This window comes from Pempheris klunzingeri, chromosome 12 (genome assembly GCF_042242105.1).
Source record: "Pempheris klunzingeri isolate RE-2024b chromosome 12, fPemKlu1.hap1, whole genome shotgun sequence".
In the NCBI taxonomy this organism is placed as follows: Eukaryota; Metazoa; Chordata; class Actinopteri; order Acropomatiformes; family Pempheridae; genus Pempheris; species Pempheris klunzingeri.
Window position 1 is genome coordinate 1,896,425 of NC_092023.1, and position 14,016 is coordinate 1,910,440.

The 14,016-nt window shown below is 44.0% G+C and overlaps 1 protein-coding gene across 1 annotated transcript; it reads right to left on the reverse strand.

Moving 5' to 3' along the window:
• Window positions 1-938: 938 nt before the first annotated feature.
• Window positions 939-12,413, reverse strand: LOC139210465 (lutropin-choriogonadotropic hormone receptor-like). Its single transcript, XM_070840445.1, has 12 exons — window positions 12,406-12,413; window positions 9,018-9,203; window positions 8,688-8,759; window positions 6,486-6,560; window positions 6,151-6,225; window positions 5,315-5,389; window positions 4,954-5,031; window positions 4,707-4,775; window positions 4,232-4,306; window positions 2,977-3,165; window positions 2,772-2,825; window positions 939-2,088 (listed from the first exon to the last, which is right to left on the reverse strand). The coding sequence occupies exons 1-12, from the start codon at window positions 12,411-12,413 to the stop codon at window positions 939-941; spliced, it is 2,106 nt and encodes a 701-aa protein (XP_070696546.1).
• Window positions 12,414-14,016: the final 1,603 nt, after the last annotated feature.

A 14,016-nucleotide genomic window follows, 5' to 3' on the forward strand; every position in this document is an offset into this window, starting at 1 on the left:
ATGTGTCCTTGGAAATCATTTTGCTATTTTCATTTTGACGTTGGCAGTGTTAGGGTCATAATTTCAGCAGTGCTGTTTGGTGCACGTCTAAAACTATCGCATTGATTATTTTATTGATCACCAGCTTCAACTATTGATGGAGCAAACCTGTGTTTGTCCAGCATATTGACATTTGTCTGGTATTAATAAAGTCAACCAGCACAGATACACGGTTATCTTGTCTGGAGAACTTGTTGCCTGCAGTGATGATGCATTAGTTTCTAAGATGGTAGTAATGTGTCATTCTAGTAATCTATACTCAAGAATATTCTCTAAAACTAGGAACAGAAGTGGACGTTTGACATGGAAACTATATTCTAGTATGTTAAATGGAGAAACAAAACCAAACCACACTTTTATTCTTTTATTAAAATGTCTCCTGAGACGACGACCCGATAGATGAACACAAAAACTAAGCTAAAACAAAAACCTCTGTTTGATCACATTTACTTCCATGAACACAAACTCAAACTTTCAACCTGTAAAAGGACAGAAAAATAAATAACTCCTTCATATTGATCTTTAACTTAACTAAAAGTCTCTTCTTGTGACAGCTTACTTAAGTGCCGTCACACAGATCTGGATCTTACCAACAGAAATGAGCATTAATGCAGTCGGAGAGCTTTGCAAACAGTCTGGCCTCTTTTATTTGTTCCCCATTTCTGCTCCCTCCATCTGCTGCTTTGTGCCGCCTCACCTGTGCAGGAGCGGGGGCTGCAGCTCCTGCTGTCTTCAGTCTCAGGTGTCCCGGTCCTGACGGATGAAATTGTCACTTTGTAAACTAACCTAGATCAAACCTAATGCCGAAGAAAAGACAGTCTCTTTGAAGAGATGCTACATTTTTTAGCAAGATGGCGATGCTGCCTTTGTGTTCATGATAAAATCCTCCGTGCTGATGGTCATGTGGCGCCCTTGTTCAGAAAGCAGCCCTTCATCTTAATGTGATAGGCGTAGAAGCTGAGTGAGTGAGGCTTTCTGCTGGACTTTTTCTGGGGGCAGTTGAGGGATGAAGCCAAAGTCTGAGACCTGCAGAAGTCAGCGTTTGTGTGGCAGCAGCCGCAGCGACTCAGCACCAGGCACACGTCCTTCCTGAAAGCCCGTGTGAACAGGGTGTACAAGAAAGGGTTGCAGAGGGAGTTGATGGGATAAAAAAGAATGAGCAGGATCTTTGAGTGCGACACGGTTATGAGCGGCATACGCAGGGCTGCTGAGATGGCGAAGAAGGAGATGGGAGCCATGCAGACAAAGTCGGTGAAGATGAGCACGGCCATTCGCTTGGCAATCTTGGTGTCCCCGCGACGGGTCGAGTGCTCGGGGTTGTGAACACTTAGATATATGCATATGTAGCAGTAGCACACCACCAGGAAGGCGACGACATTGAGAATGAGCACAGCGACCACGTAAACCTGAGAGCCCAGTGTGTCGATGTCCATGGGCAGGCAGATGCTCACTTTGCTATAACTGCTGACCCCCACAAGAGGGAGCAGGGCGACCAGCAGAGAGAAGCCCCAGCCTGCCCCCATCATGGCCGTCACATGGTGCATCCGCAGCCTCTTGTTGACGTGAATGGCATTGGTGATGGTGTGCCAGCGTTCGAGGCTAATTACAGTCAGCGTGTATACTGACAGCTCGCTGGCAAACACCGTCAAAAACCCTGCGATTCCACAGCCGGGGCCCGTCTGCCAGTCGGTGGCGTGGTTGTAGTACTCGTGGCGGGAGTGGGAGTCCATGAAGGCGATGAGCAGCAGGTAGAGCCCCATGCAAAGGTCAGCGAAGGCCAGGTTACACATGAGGAATCTGGAGATGGTTATCTTATGGTGGCTGATCTGCAGGACAACCAGAACAGCCAGGTTACCTGTCACAGCGAAAACCGTGATTATCCAGGTGAGACAGCGCAGGAAGGGGAAGCCCAGCAGGTCCTCACACGGGTTAAAGGCATCTGGCTTTGGCGTGCACTTGACGAAGGGGTTGTTAAGACAATCCAATTCCAGGTCTGGATATTGGAAGTTGATGTCGTCAATAAGACTCACGCCGTCTGCAGTGGGCTCTCTGAGGAAAACACACACACGCTGAGAGCTGAAGGGAGAAGACATAAAGGACCAGGTGATAAAACCAGGTGGAGGTTTTGTATTTGAACGTTTCCTCATTGCACAGATAGATTGTTTTTAAAAAGACTCTAATCACGGCTCTCTTGTCATTTTTCCTCATCAGAAACATCCAGAATCTAACACTGTTGGATCAATACGTCAGCTCTGAGAAACATAATAGAAGTGGACGTGTGTTATTAGTGATTGAAGGTTCAGTCTCAGGAGAAATTGTTATATTTAACTACAATAAAGTCAAAAATGGTGAGCGTGTCCCATCAAAGTGACGGAGACAGCTCTCTGCTCAAAATGTGACAAATGGCTGTAATATTTAGTGAACAGGGAGAATCATCCTCTCATTTCTCTCCATGATCTCATTCCCCTCCGTTTGGTTTCGATTATGGTGCGATGTGAAAGTTATTGTTCCTTTAAGTGTAAATTAGAGCAGATCATCTCAGATTCTTTGCACGCTTTTAGTTATAAATGTCAAAATGAGTTCAGTAGTGTCCAGAGAAAATATCTATAATGTCGGGGAGGCTCTTATTTTTATAGAAAGTGAACAATAAATTCACTCCCCCACCCCTTCCCTCCCCCTCCCCTCCCCTCTCAGTTCTGTACTGACCCCAAGAGGAAAGAGAAGTAACTTACGTTTCAGTTTCGCTGAGATCACAAAGCTTTGTGAAGTTCTTTAAAGGATTTTCCCTGTAAATAAAACAGAGGGGGAAATGTTAGACCACACAGAATGACATTAAACTCATTTGCTGGTGTTCTGTATTCACTGGACGGAGCGTGTGGCCGCTCTTCTGTGGATGTGGATGGATTCGTTACATCTCTGGCAGCAGTTGGCGGGTACCTTTGTTTCCGACGCCATGTGTGGAAGGCGCAGCAGTGGCTGGGGTACGTGAGCTCGGCCTCCAGCAGCTCAGCCAGGCTCTCCAGAGGAGGGAGCGTCTTCAGAGCGAAGGCAGAGCCAGCTTTCAGAAACCTCACCTGCCTGAGCCCTTTAGGGGGGAGGGAGCTCAGAGCTGTGGAGGAGACGTCCCTGAATCACACACGCAGAGAGCAAACGTTTCAGTGAAGAAATCCACCAGCGAAATACAGCGTTTCAGTGGAGCTTTGAGCCGCCACAAGCCACTGGGGGGGATTTCTAATATCATTTCAATTTTGTTGGAGGGTTTCAAACTCAATTTTTTCCCATAAGAGCCGCCATCATTTTGCATTTTATCGATGGAGGTACATTTACTGTTGTGGCAGCCGAGTCCTGATATGCAGAGTTTTCCTGTAGATCAGTGTTTTCTGAAGAGGCTCGTCCACAACAAAGATGCTTCATTGCAGAACACAGCTTGTAATTACTGACATCTGGAGAAACACATCTTATCCACTGCATAATGCTATTCAGGATCTGCTCCCTCATTCGATTTGGATTACCTGGAACCTGACATTCATCAAATCTAAAAATACCACCCTGGACCCTGCACAAGCAGGAAGGAAGACCTTTGGCGTTTCCTTCATGTCGGTGAATACCACTGACACTAATTCAGAACCCAAATAAGACAACTTTTCATATCTACAACAGAGGATTGCCTCTGTAATCAGAGACCTTGCATGCCGTTTTCTCAACAGACTCGCTATTTGCCCACTAATCAGTATTCAGCAGCGCTGCCTGCCTCGTTGGCTGTTTACACAGACAGGCTGTCACCGTCCTACTGCTTCTACAATAAAATGATAAACATTGTTTGGAATATTAATCTTGCTTCACTGACCCAGTGTGAAAATGGCCGCCTTAATGCTGCTGAACTAAACAACAAAAGATAGAGAGTGTGGTTTTTAGGGGCTGATTAGGGACTGCACGACATTTATTTGGCAGTTAGTGGTTATTTTACATTCAATCATATATTCAGGATAAAAAACATGATGTATTTTATAAATTAAACTGCTCAAGTGTCTATCTATCTATCTAGAGATCTAGAGATCTAAGCAGTAAAACCAAAACCACGAGCTAAAAGATGCGTTAAAGCTCTGTAGGACTGAGGGGAACTGCACACTCACCTATATGTTTAGCTTTAAATAAAACTGATGTTGTATTAACTTGAATTACTGTCCCTTACAGAAAGCTCGGACCTGTGGCTCCTTCGAAAGCGTCCTCTTGAATGTGACTCAGGTACCTGTTGTCTCTTAAAATCCTGCAAAAGACATTAAAAACAAAAAAAGTGACTTTCAGTCCAAACTGTAGATTTGCAGCCAACATGCACCATCAGAGAAAATGTAAGGTGACACAGTAATGGCCAACAATGCCCCGAACCACTTTTCATCTACTTTGTGTTTCCTCAACTTGACACTGAGGAAGATGAGCATTATTTTTAGACTGCAGGGTGTCTGCACATATCTCGTCCCCATCAACATTGAGCAGTGCGGGGCAGAGGAGGAAAACAACGGGGCATCCAATCTGTGTTTAGTCTTACACAACGCTTGTTTACTGGTACACTCAGTTTTTATGATTAGAAAAAGAAAAGCGGGAACTGTAATCTGTCATGTTGTTGTTAGTTTTCTATGAGGGAGAAATCTTGATTATCAAATGCTTACAGCGTGTTGAGCTTGGTTCCGTTGAATGCATGGGATTTTATTTCTCTGAAGCCGTTTCTAACCAGGTTCCTGTCAGGGACACAGTGGTATAATTTTTGCTGTCAGAAGCACCGAGGTCAGAGAACCGAACATCCAATTACATAAACGTATTGAGACACATCAAAACACATTCCTAACAAATGGTGACAAAGTGTTGCTCCTCGCTGAGATAATGTGGTAACAGGAAGAACTCGGCTGCTGTACTCACATGTCAACATACTCCTCTGTGATACCCTGGAAGGAATTGGCAGGAATATTGTCGATCCTCATGTTGTCTGCCATTTCTCTGCAGCCCCAGAGAGATAACACTCAATCAGCCTGTTTGGCTCAATTATCAGTTTGACAAAGTTACGTGTGTTCATGTAAAAAAAAAAAGAGAGCGGTGTGATGAACTGTGACCCAGTTGGAGGACTCTCAGCGCTGGTTGATGGCATCGTGACATTGATAGATAAAAGTGAAACTGGGCTCAGAATAAACAACTTGGGCTCCGCTCAGAGTTACACCGTGAAGAACCTGAGAAAAGACACTACTCCAGTTTAGAAACACTATTTTTAAATGCGATTACTTACAGGATAATGTTTGGCGCCAAGGAGCAGATAGTTGTGAAGTCTGGGAAGTGAATCACTGCTGTGTTAGAGATGCTCCTGTGAAGACGAGCGGATGATCAGAAGAAGATGAGAGCAAATCGAAAAGTGACCACAAAATGTCACCCAGCTGCAGATCTGTTCTTCAAAACCCTCCAGGATGAACCTGGTTTATCACGTCACTGTCTGCCTGTGACCTCTGACATGTTTTTAACTAGCAGCAGTGACTAATGTATATGATGATGATGATGATAAAGATAAAGATGAGTAATCAGTACGGCTGCTTCTCAATGAACTCCTATTGTTTAAGAAATTAGAAATAATTAAAAACAAAGAAAAAAGACCTCAGAGTCTCAGATATCCTGGTTTTTAGTCCCTCATGTGGGTCAAGCTTCAAAACGCTGGATCCTGCAGCTCCCATCATGCAATTTCAGAGGAAAATAGACGATAAAGCCGGGGGGGGGGGCTTTAGGGCGGGACTATGTCGTGTCTAACCAATCGGAGGAGGTCTTTGTGGAAAAAACAAGATGGTGACGGCTATAAAACCAAACTCAGGGCTTCAAAATGGCCGCCCACAAACCAACAGGTAAGAGCTGGTGTACATTTTATTAGTTTTGCAGCTATTTGGTCATAAACCAAAGTGTGAAGCGTAAAAGTCCTCTGGGGACCACGAATGTTCACAATTTCAACCTGACTTTTTGGACATTGTTGGAAACTTGAGGATCTCCTTAAAACAAAATGTTGTGAGTTTGGACGCTGCTTGGCTGCAGAGAACGAGACGGTAACGACAGCTGCATGATGATAATGTAGAGCAGACTCACAGATACTCCAGCTTGGGAAGGTCAGTGAAGGCCCCGTTTTCAATAACCCTCAGACTGTTGATATTCTGCACTGAGCTGCAGGGGAGGAAAAAAAAAAGGATCAGTAATTACAATATTGTTGTCAGCAGCTGCCAACAAACAAACAAACACAGAACAGTGCTTTCACACATCAGCCGCTCGCAAAGTCACGGATTAAACACGCCGCTTTGTAATTGAGAGACTAATCCTGTGAAACTTCAATGAAATGCAAAACACATACCGGCTGTTCAAACGAATAATTGCTTCCAGTGTGCACGCTGAATTTGACGTGTGTTGGGAGGTAAAGTGTCACTTACATTTGAGCCAGGCCGTGCAGGGAGAGGAAGGCGTGTCTCTGGATCCGCGTGATGCAGTCGCTCTGGGAAATCTCACTGTGGCACAAAGAAACGGCTCCACATCAGTCAACAGATTAACAGGAGCCTGCAAACAAACGACTGCTGAACGTCTCAGATCAAGCTCACAAATACGTAACAAGTTTGGGTGAAACACATACTAAGAGTTTCTTCTTCTTTGCTTACTTTTGAATGCAGAAATAGGACAGAGCTGATTGATATTGGGATGCAAACCATGAGGGAAGTATTAAAATACCACCAACTGCAATTCACACTTCTAGGGCAGCTACACACACACACACACACACACACACACACACACACACACACACACTTCAGCTCACGTCTGGAGAGGCTCCAAACATATATCACAGATGCATCTGGGCCAGGAAGACGGAGTGAAGATGTTTAAGAAGGAGGACTAAACAAAGACGTTCAGAGACAAACAAAGTCAACAGGACGTCTTGATTCGTCCTTGAACACTTTGGCTCGTCTTCCTCTTCCTCTTCATCTTCGTCTTGTAATCACACTTTTCAGACTCCCACTCTGCTGTAATCACCCAACACTCTTCCTCGGGTTAACGCCACTCTGCTTCCATTTTGAAAGAAATAAACAATTGACTGTACTGCTTAGGCTTTCTGTTTCCTCTCCTGTTTTCCTCCCTGCTCTGATTGCATTATGCACCGTGTCATGATTACCACTTACAGCTCATTAAAAGCTTTTCTAGATGGAGCTGTGCTGTGTCTGCGTCATCGGTGACACTCGGCGGGTAACTCGTGTGGCTCCACCTTGACACGGGCTCCACGGGCCTTCCTGAGGATCACAGCTTCAGGACTCATGTATTTCATCGCCTAAAGCTGTTTCAGCGCCAGAGACAAAACGAACCACGCGGACGCACTGTAAGTATCAGAGGCTGATAAGACTCGTCCCTGAGGAGCAGAGGGAGCAAAGTCAAGCACACTCGACACGAGCCAGCTCCATCGGAGAGTGGTTTCCACCACAGGCAAGATGAGCAATGTTATCTGCTCATCAAACCGTCACTGAAGGATTCATTAAACTGAAACTATTCAGGGTGGGGCTCTGGCTTTAGGACTGAGTATTTAGTGGCTGTAAACACGACACAGATGAGACCTAATTAATCGGCAATTAAGATGAAAAGAGGTTTTGTTTTCACTCGTCTGTTATTTAGTGAGAGTTATCACTCTTTTGTAATTAGATTTGGCTGAAATGTTTTATCCACTCAGGTATAAGAACAGATATAATTATGTTTAAGACGATTTCTAAAACTTTGAAACAGCAGTAAAATATCTTTTCTTCTTCTAAACTGATCATATTTATTCTCAACTAGCACACATGACAGCCGCCTCTGCTGTGGGAAACTAAATGGGACAAACACCTGAAGGATGCTAATATAGAATGAAATCTACCTGTGGTTTCTTTTTTTCACAGCACAGGGAAGTGAAGAGCAAATCTGTTATTGATAAATGTTCTCCTCTTCCTCAGTGTCTGCTCGGGACAAAAGCATCTGATGCAATAATTCAGTTCTTTTATTTTCAAGTCTTATTTATGGAAACAGTTTAGTTTAGTGTTTATATTATGTGCCCACAGTATTCTACGGAGAACAGCGGCAGAAACACTTTGTGTTCACACTGCAGACTACAGACGACCTCAGTGTTTGGTTTAATACTGTAACTTTGCTGCCACATGTCTGAATCAGCTGTCTAATTCATCCCTTTATACATGTGATTAGTTTTCTGATCCAGATAATGGGAGCGGTCTGCACACACAGACCAACAGGCGGCGCTGCAGAAACAGAGACAGTCTCTGTTTGGCAGGTAATAAAGGATGGAGAGAAAGAATCTATAGAGAAAAGTTCTTTTTTCTTTTGTCCTACACATTTTGTTTTACAGTGAATCTGTTTGCAACATGAAATATTACTGCTAATATCACTGTAAGTGTTTATTATTAGTCAGGTCTCATGTAAAAACTCACACAACAAACATTTAACTGAGTTATTGAGCTAAAAAGCTTCTTCATCAGACCTCAGTCACTTTCTTACGTATAGTCAGAGTTGTCCTGTCTCCGGCTTTAATGCAACACTAATTCACCTGCAGTGTGTTTCTTCACTGTCTCTTCAAAACGTGCCAGAATAAACAAGCAACTCACATAATTGTAATGTTGCTGAGCTCCTTGAAGGCATGACTTGGGACTTCCTTGAAGGGCAGGTGACTGAGCCTCCTGTCAGAGTCAGAAGCAAAAAAGTTATTAACTCCACTTTCACACTTTGACTATAAATATAAAAATAGTCTCTTCAGGTAATCCCTCCAAATTACATTTATGCTAAATCCTCTGATAAGTACAACCTAAAGTCCTTATAGGAATATTACAGTGACAGTGGGGGAATAGAAATGATGTCCCAGAAGTCCATGAAGCACCAGAAGGGCACTGATGCTCCAGAGATGTTAGACCAGATCACAACAGACTTTGGTTACTCACAGTCGAGTCACGGCCGTGTGTCCTGCCCCGGGGGCCACATGAGTGTCCCTGCTGCACTGGAAGGTGTCCGGGCTGCAGCGGCAGATGGCCGGACAGGTAAAGGCGCAGCAGGAGCGCACATTCAGGACAGCGGACAGCGCGACCAGCAGCCAGACCCCCCGGGGAGCCATGTGTGACAGCGGGCCACTCAGCACCAGAGAGAGTACAAGAAAAAACTCTGCACAATCTCCTCAAAGTTAAAAGAAGAAAAAAAAACTACAAATCTAACAAAGGTATAAAGAGCCACAGTCTTTTCCTTCCACTTGTTCCCTCAATGAGCTGTGTGATCTACTGCTGCCTTCAGGGGCTGTCGTAATTGAGAGACTGCTGCCCGTCTGGAGGAGCCAACAAAGAGAAACCAGTGCGGAATTTTCTTTGACAGCTGAGCTGCAGAGATGTGACGTTCAGTGGGTGGAGACCATGAAAGTGGGGCTAAGGTGGTGTGGTGGAGTCCTGCTGTCACTCAGGTCTGTTTGCAGTAAATCCATTTTCAACTTTCCACTGTCGGTTGAGGTATTGATGAATGTCCTTTTCATCTTTAGAGTTTTTCCAGGGAGTGATGCTGTAGTTCTTATTCCCCCACATGTATCTAACCTCTTATATACTTTCTCTCCAACATTTAACATTTTGTTTCCATGCAACACCCACTGGTTTCTAATAATTGTGTCTAGTTACTCAACTGATCTGTAAATTCACCTTCGTATCATATAGAATTGAATGGACACTAGTGGTTGGAACTGTGAAGTTTAACCAATGCAATTTGAAGCTAACTGACACAAAACTGTGCAGCTTGGTCCTTTAAATGTACTCATCATGCCTGGTTATTTACTTCTATTTAGGTTCTATTTGAACGCAAGACTTAAGTAGAATTATTCTTATTATCACATGACTGTACATCATGTCCTCTTCATTCTGTCACTGCTCTGCTAGAGATCCAAAAAGAAAAGAACTGCTCACTGTGTTATTACTCCGACCAAAAAGCACTTTAATGCACCAACAATTAGAACTCACAAAGAGCAAACACACTTGCAAATGCACTGCACTTATCATATGTGCACTTATCAGGCAGCATATTCCCCCTTAAAAAGCTTTTTACATGTTAAAGACCAACAACTGGAAAAAAGTCTCTAAACGTCTTAATGGTCGACTCTTGAAAAATGTAAAAACACAAAATCAAACCTGATGTTGGAAAAAGGACAAAGACACTTTTCATCAAACCTCTGCTGGAGCTGCAGCTGTATTTGTCCTCACAGTTGGGCTTACTCTGCAGCAAAGTGTGCTTTTTCTGTTGACTCACACAAATCTAAATATTCATGCACAAAGGGAGAAACGCTGAAAACTGGAGCTCACAGAAATAAAGTGTCATTTGCTGCTATAAGACAATTTGTTAGTGTTATTAATTACAACCCAACCTGCAAAGGTAGCAAAGCAAACAAACGTGTGTGTCTGAGGACCGACACTAAACATCTGCTCCGTCCATGAAGCTCAGGACGCTTCTGTCTGCTGCACCTCTGGAAAACTCTTTCCACACAGCAGGATGGGCTACTGGAATAAATAAACAGGAAGTAAACAGGTTAATGCAAATTCAGCAGAGCCTCAAATCACACAGTGACAGGCTGAGCTCAAACACAACACCATCATGACCCTGACCCCATCTACAGCCTCCACCCTGCCACTGTGACCCGTGTCAGCCGAGCAGCAGCAGCAGCACCCTCTTCTCACTGTTGCTTTAACACACACACACACACACACACACACACACACACACACACACACACACACACACACACACTACTGCCCAGTACTGTTTACTAAGTCTCCTGCATTCACCGCGACCCTCTCCGCCTCTTAAGTGTCAACTTCCACTACTATGCGTTTAACCCTGTGTAAAGTAAAACACACACACACACACACACACACACACACACACACACGTTGACAGAGGGAGAGAGAGAGTCATTTATGCTCGTGGACCTCTATGAATAAGCCCACATCTTCATGCTAATCACCACGCGGTGCATCAAATCACAGCGAGAAGGTCACACACAGCGGGGAGAGACTTTCAAGGAAAAGCAAAATTAGAGTTACATCATGTAAAAAAAAAAAAAAAAAAGAGAAAAATAGTAAAATAGTGCTCTAATGGCTGCGTGGAGTCTGTTGGCACATTAATGCTGCTTTTCAGGCACAAGCTGGACGTCAGTAATAAAGTCCCACTTCTCAGCAATTATCAGCAGTTCAGCTTTATATTCATTATTCAGTGCAAGGCAAAAAAAAAACATGCAACTTCAGATGTTTTAATGAGAAATTATATTATATTATATTACGATACAGACAGATTATGAGACAATGGACACAGGCTGGATCCAAGTGTCCCCCCTCAGGACCTTTACAGAGTTTTAACAGCAGTACAGGAAAACTTTAAAAGACATTTTTCTGTCTCAGTTTTGGCCCCGTTGTGCTTTCATGTGGACAGTTCAGAGAGGAACTATCAGAGAGAGCCGCTGGAGATGGAAACCTTTAGCATGCAACCATAAATAATAAGATGTAACATGGAATATTTCTTCTTTTTTAGAGGGGGAAGATGAGAACAGCGTCATTCAGACCTGCGTGGATGTGACATAAGAGGTGTGATCGCACCCCACGCTCTAATCCTCTCCTGCTTTGTTCCTGTGTGTCATTAGAGGCTCCTTTTTTAGGGCCCAGGCTCCTCTTACCTTTGGGTGGGAGGCTGTTGACCTGTCAGCGTCCTGCCGCCTAGCAGAAGACACAAGGAGAGTGTGAGGAGCACAACACACCACGACACGACACCACACCACACAGTGCAACACCAGCAGTTCAGCATGAAACAACAGAGCACAATATGTAACAACACAAACACAAAGCAGCCTCAAAAAGCCGCCGTGAAACAAGCCGTCACAACACGGAGGGACACAGAAGGAGACGAACTGACTCACAACAGACCTGCAGTTCATTACTGAAAGTGGTGGAAGCAGCCATTGGTGTCAAGTGCTGTTTACTTGCTATTTCCACATAAAGTGACATTTTTAGGGAGCGAGTTCAAGAGCAAACACACATCAGTGTGGCATTTGAGGTAATTGGAAACAGGGGCACTGAGTGTGCTCTGAGAGTCCCTTTGTTTTATTCGTCACCGTAGCTGCAGCTCGGCAGCAGAGAACGACTTCTTCCCATCGCTCTCAGACTGAACGGTTACAGCTTCTCCAAACTATAAAACTACCCCCAAACAAAGCCGATTTTACATAACAGCCATGAGATCATTTCATTAAGGGTCCGTTTAGAGGTAGCTGCATGGCAGGTGACATCCAGTCATGTTCATACAGGTGCCGACAACCACGACATGAACTACTAAGCTTTTTATTCATTTCTAATTGTTGATCTTAATTAAGAATTATGTTCAGGTTTGTCAGTGGAGGATTATCTACCTCAGCAGATTCCTTGAGAGCTTCCAGATTTAACTGCATGGTCGAGTCTTTGATGCGTCTCTGACTGAAATTATTATTTCATCAAAACTACTAAAAGTTACCATCTGGACGGCCATTTTGAAACCTTGAGTTTGGCTTTAAGGTTGTCGCCATCTTGCTTTTTTCTGGAGCCAGAAGCTCCTCCCTCTTCCTGGTGTATCTTCCTCTAAATGGGACCATAATTGACTAAATGAACATCGTGCTGTGCTGAAGAAGACTGTAAACTAGAGACTGAGAGCAGAAAGTCTTCAGGAAGGTGTTCACTTCTCACTGACCTGCTGGACATTAGAGAGGACGCAGCTTTAAGGCTCTTCAGCAGCACGGCATCACCTCTTTTCTACACTTCTTTTGCTCAAAGTGAAAAGAATAAGCTCATAATTGAGTGAATGCAGCAGGTCACTGTCCTGTATGTGCTCACCTTCCTGCTCTCTGACAGACTTTGTGCTGTGTTTAAGAGATGTCTGGTTGAAAGCTGCTCATTTATCTGCAGGATCGAGCCAACAGGAGTCAGACGGGGACTCCAGGCTACACACTCTGTATATACCTGTGTGAGCGCTTGTTTACTTGATACACTCCTGAGATTAAATATGACATTCTTCATGAGGCAACTTCGACGATATGAATATTACCAGCTGCTTGATACACCTGCTGGTGATAAAGTGACTCCTGGGGTGTTTGATATACGCACCACGTAGGAACTATGTCCACAAAATATCAAATCTGGCTGGCAGGTGTCATGTCTGATGTTAAATTGTTTTATTTTGTTCAATCTTGTCTTGTGACTTCCTGTTTTACTTTGTAGTTTATGTTTCCTTCTCGTTTGTTAGCTTTACTTCCTGCCTTTGTGTGTCTTCCCACCTGTGTGATTGTCTCCCCGCCCTGATTGTTTCCACCTGTGTTCACTTACCTTGTCAGTGTATATATAGTCCCCCTTCACCCTGCGTCCGCTTGTCTTGTCTGTTGTGTTCAGAGCCAGTGTTTAGTCAAGTCCCTGTGGCTGATTGATTCTTTTCTTATGAGCCATGTTTTGCTTTGCACTTTTGTTTTTGGATTCTTGTGTTTCATTTGAGCTTTTCATCTCTAAGAGTGATTTTCTGTTGTGCTTTGCCAGAGAGAGCTTTTATTTTGAAGTCCTGTGAGCATTTGGCAGCATATTTCTGTCATACTTCACACTTTCTGATATCAAAATTAAACCAGAACTGCCCAACAAAGCCATGCTAAACTGCTAAAAACTCTGTCTCTTACTCCGTCTCCTGCTGCACCCCAGTTTATTTAAAAAGATTGTGTTCGTGCATTAATTCCTCCATCACTAATAGTGTGTAAGAACCATGTTGAGAGCGCTAGGAGGACCAGGATGTTTTGTTTTTGGGCTTCAAAACTTCTAAAATCAAGGCTCTACACTCAAGGGCACCACGGGAGGGTTCATATCACGAACAAGGAAGTGACGGCCAAGGAGACTGAGAGCCAAGCGAGTTCAACAT

What these genes read in the sequence shown, in the direction of transcription:
- LOC139210465 (XM_070840445.1), bottom strand. An exon ending in CTGCACGGCCTGGCTCAAAT is followed by an intron (nt 6,226 to 6,485) that starts GTAAGTGACACT and finishes CCTCCCCTGCAG; the next exon opens with CTCAGTGCAGAATATCAACA. An exon ending in ACATGGCGTCGGAAACAAAG is followed by an intron (nt 2,826 to 2,976) that starts GTACCCGCCAAC and finishes TTTTATTTACAG; the next exon opens with GGAAAATCCTTTAAAGAACT.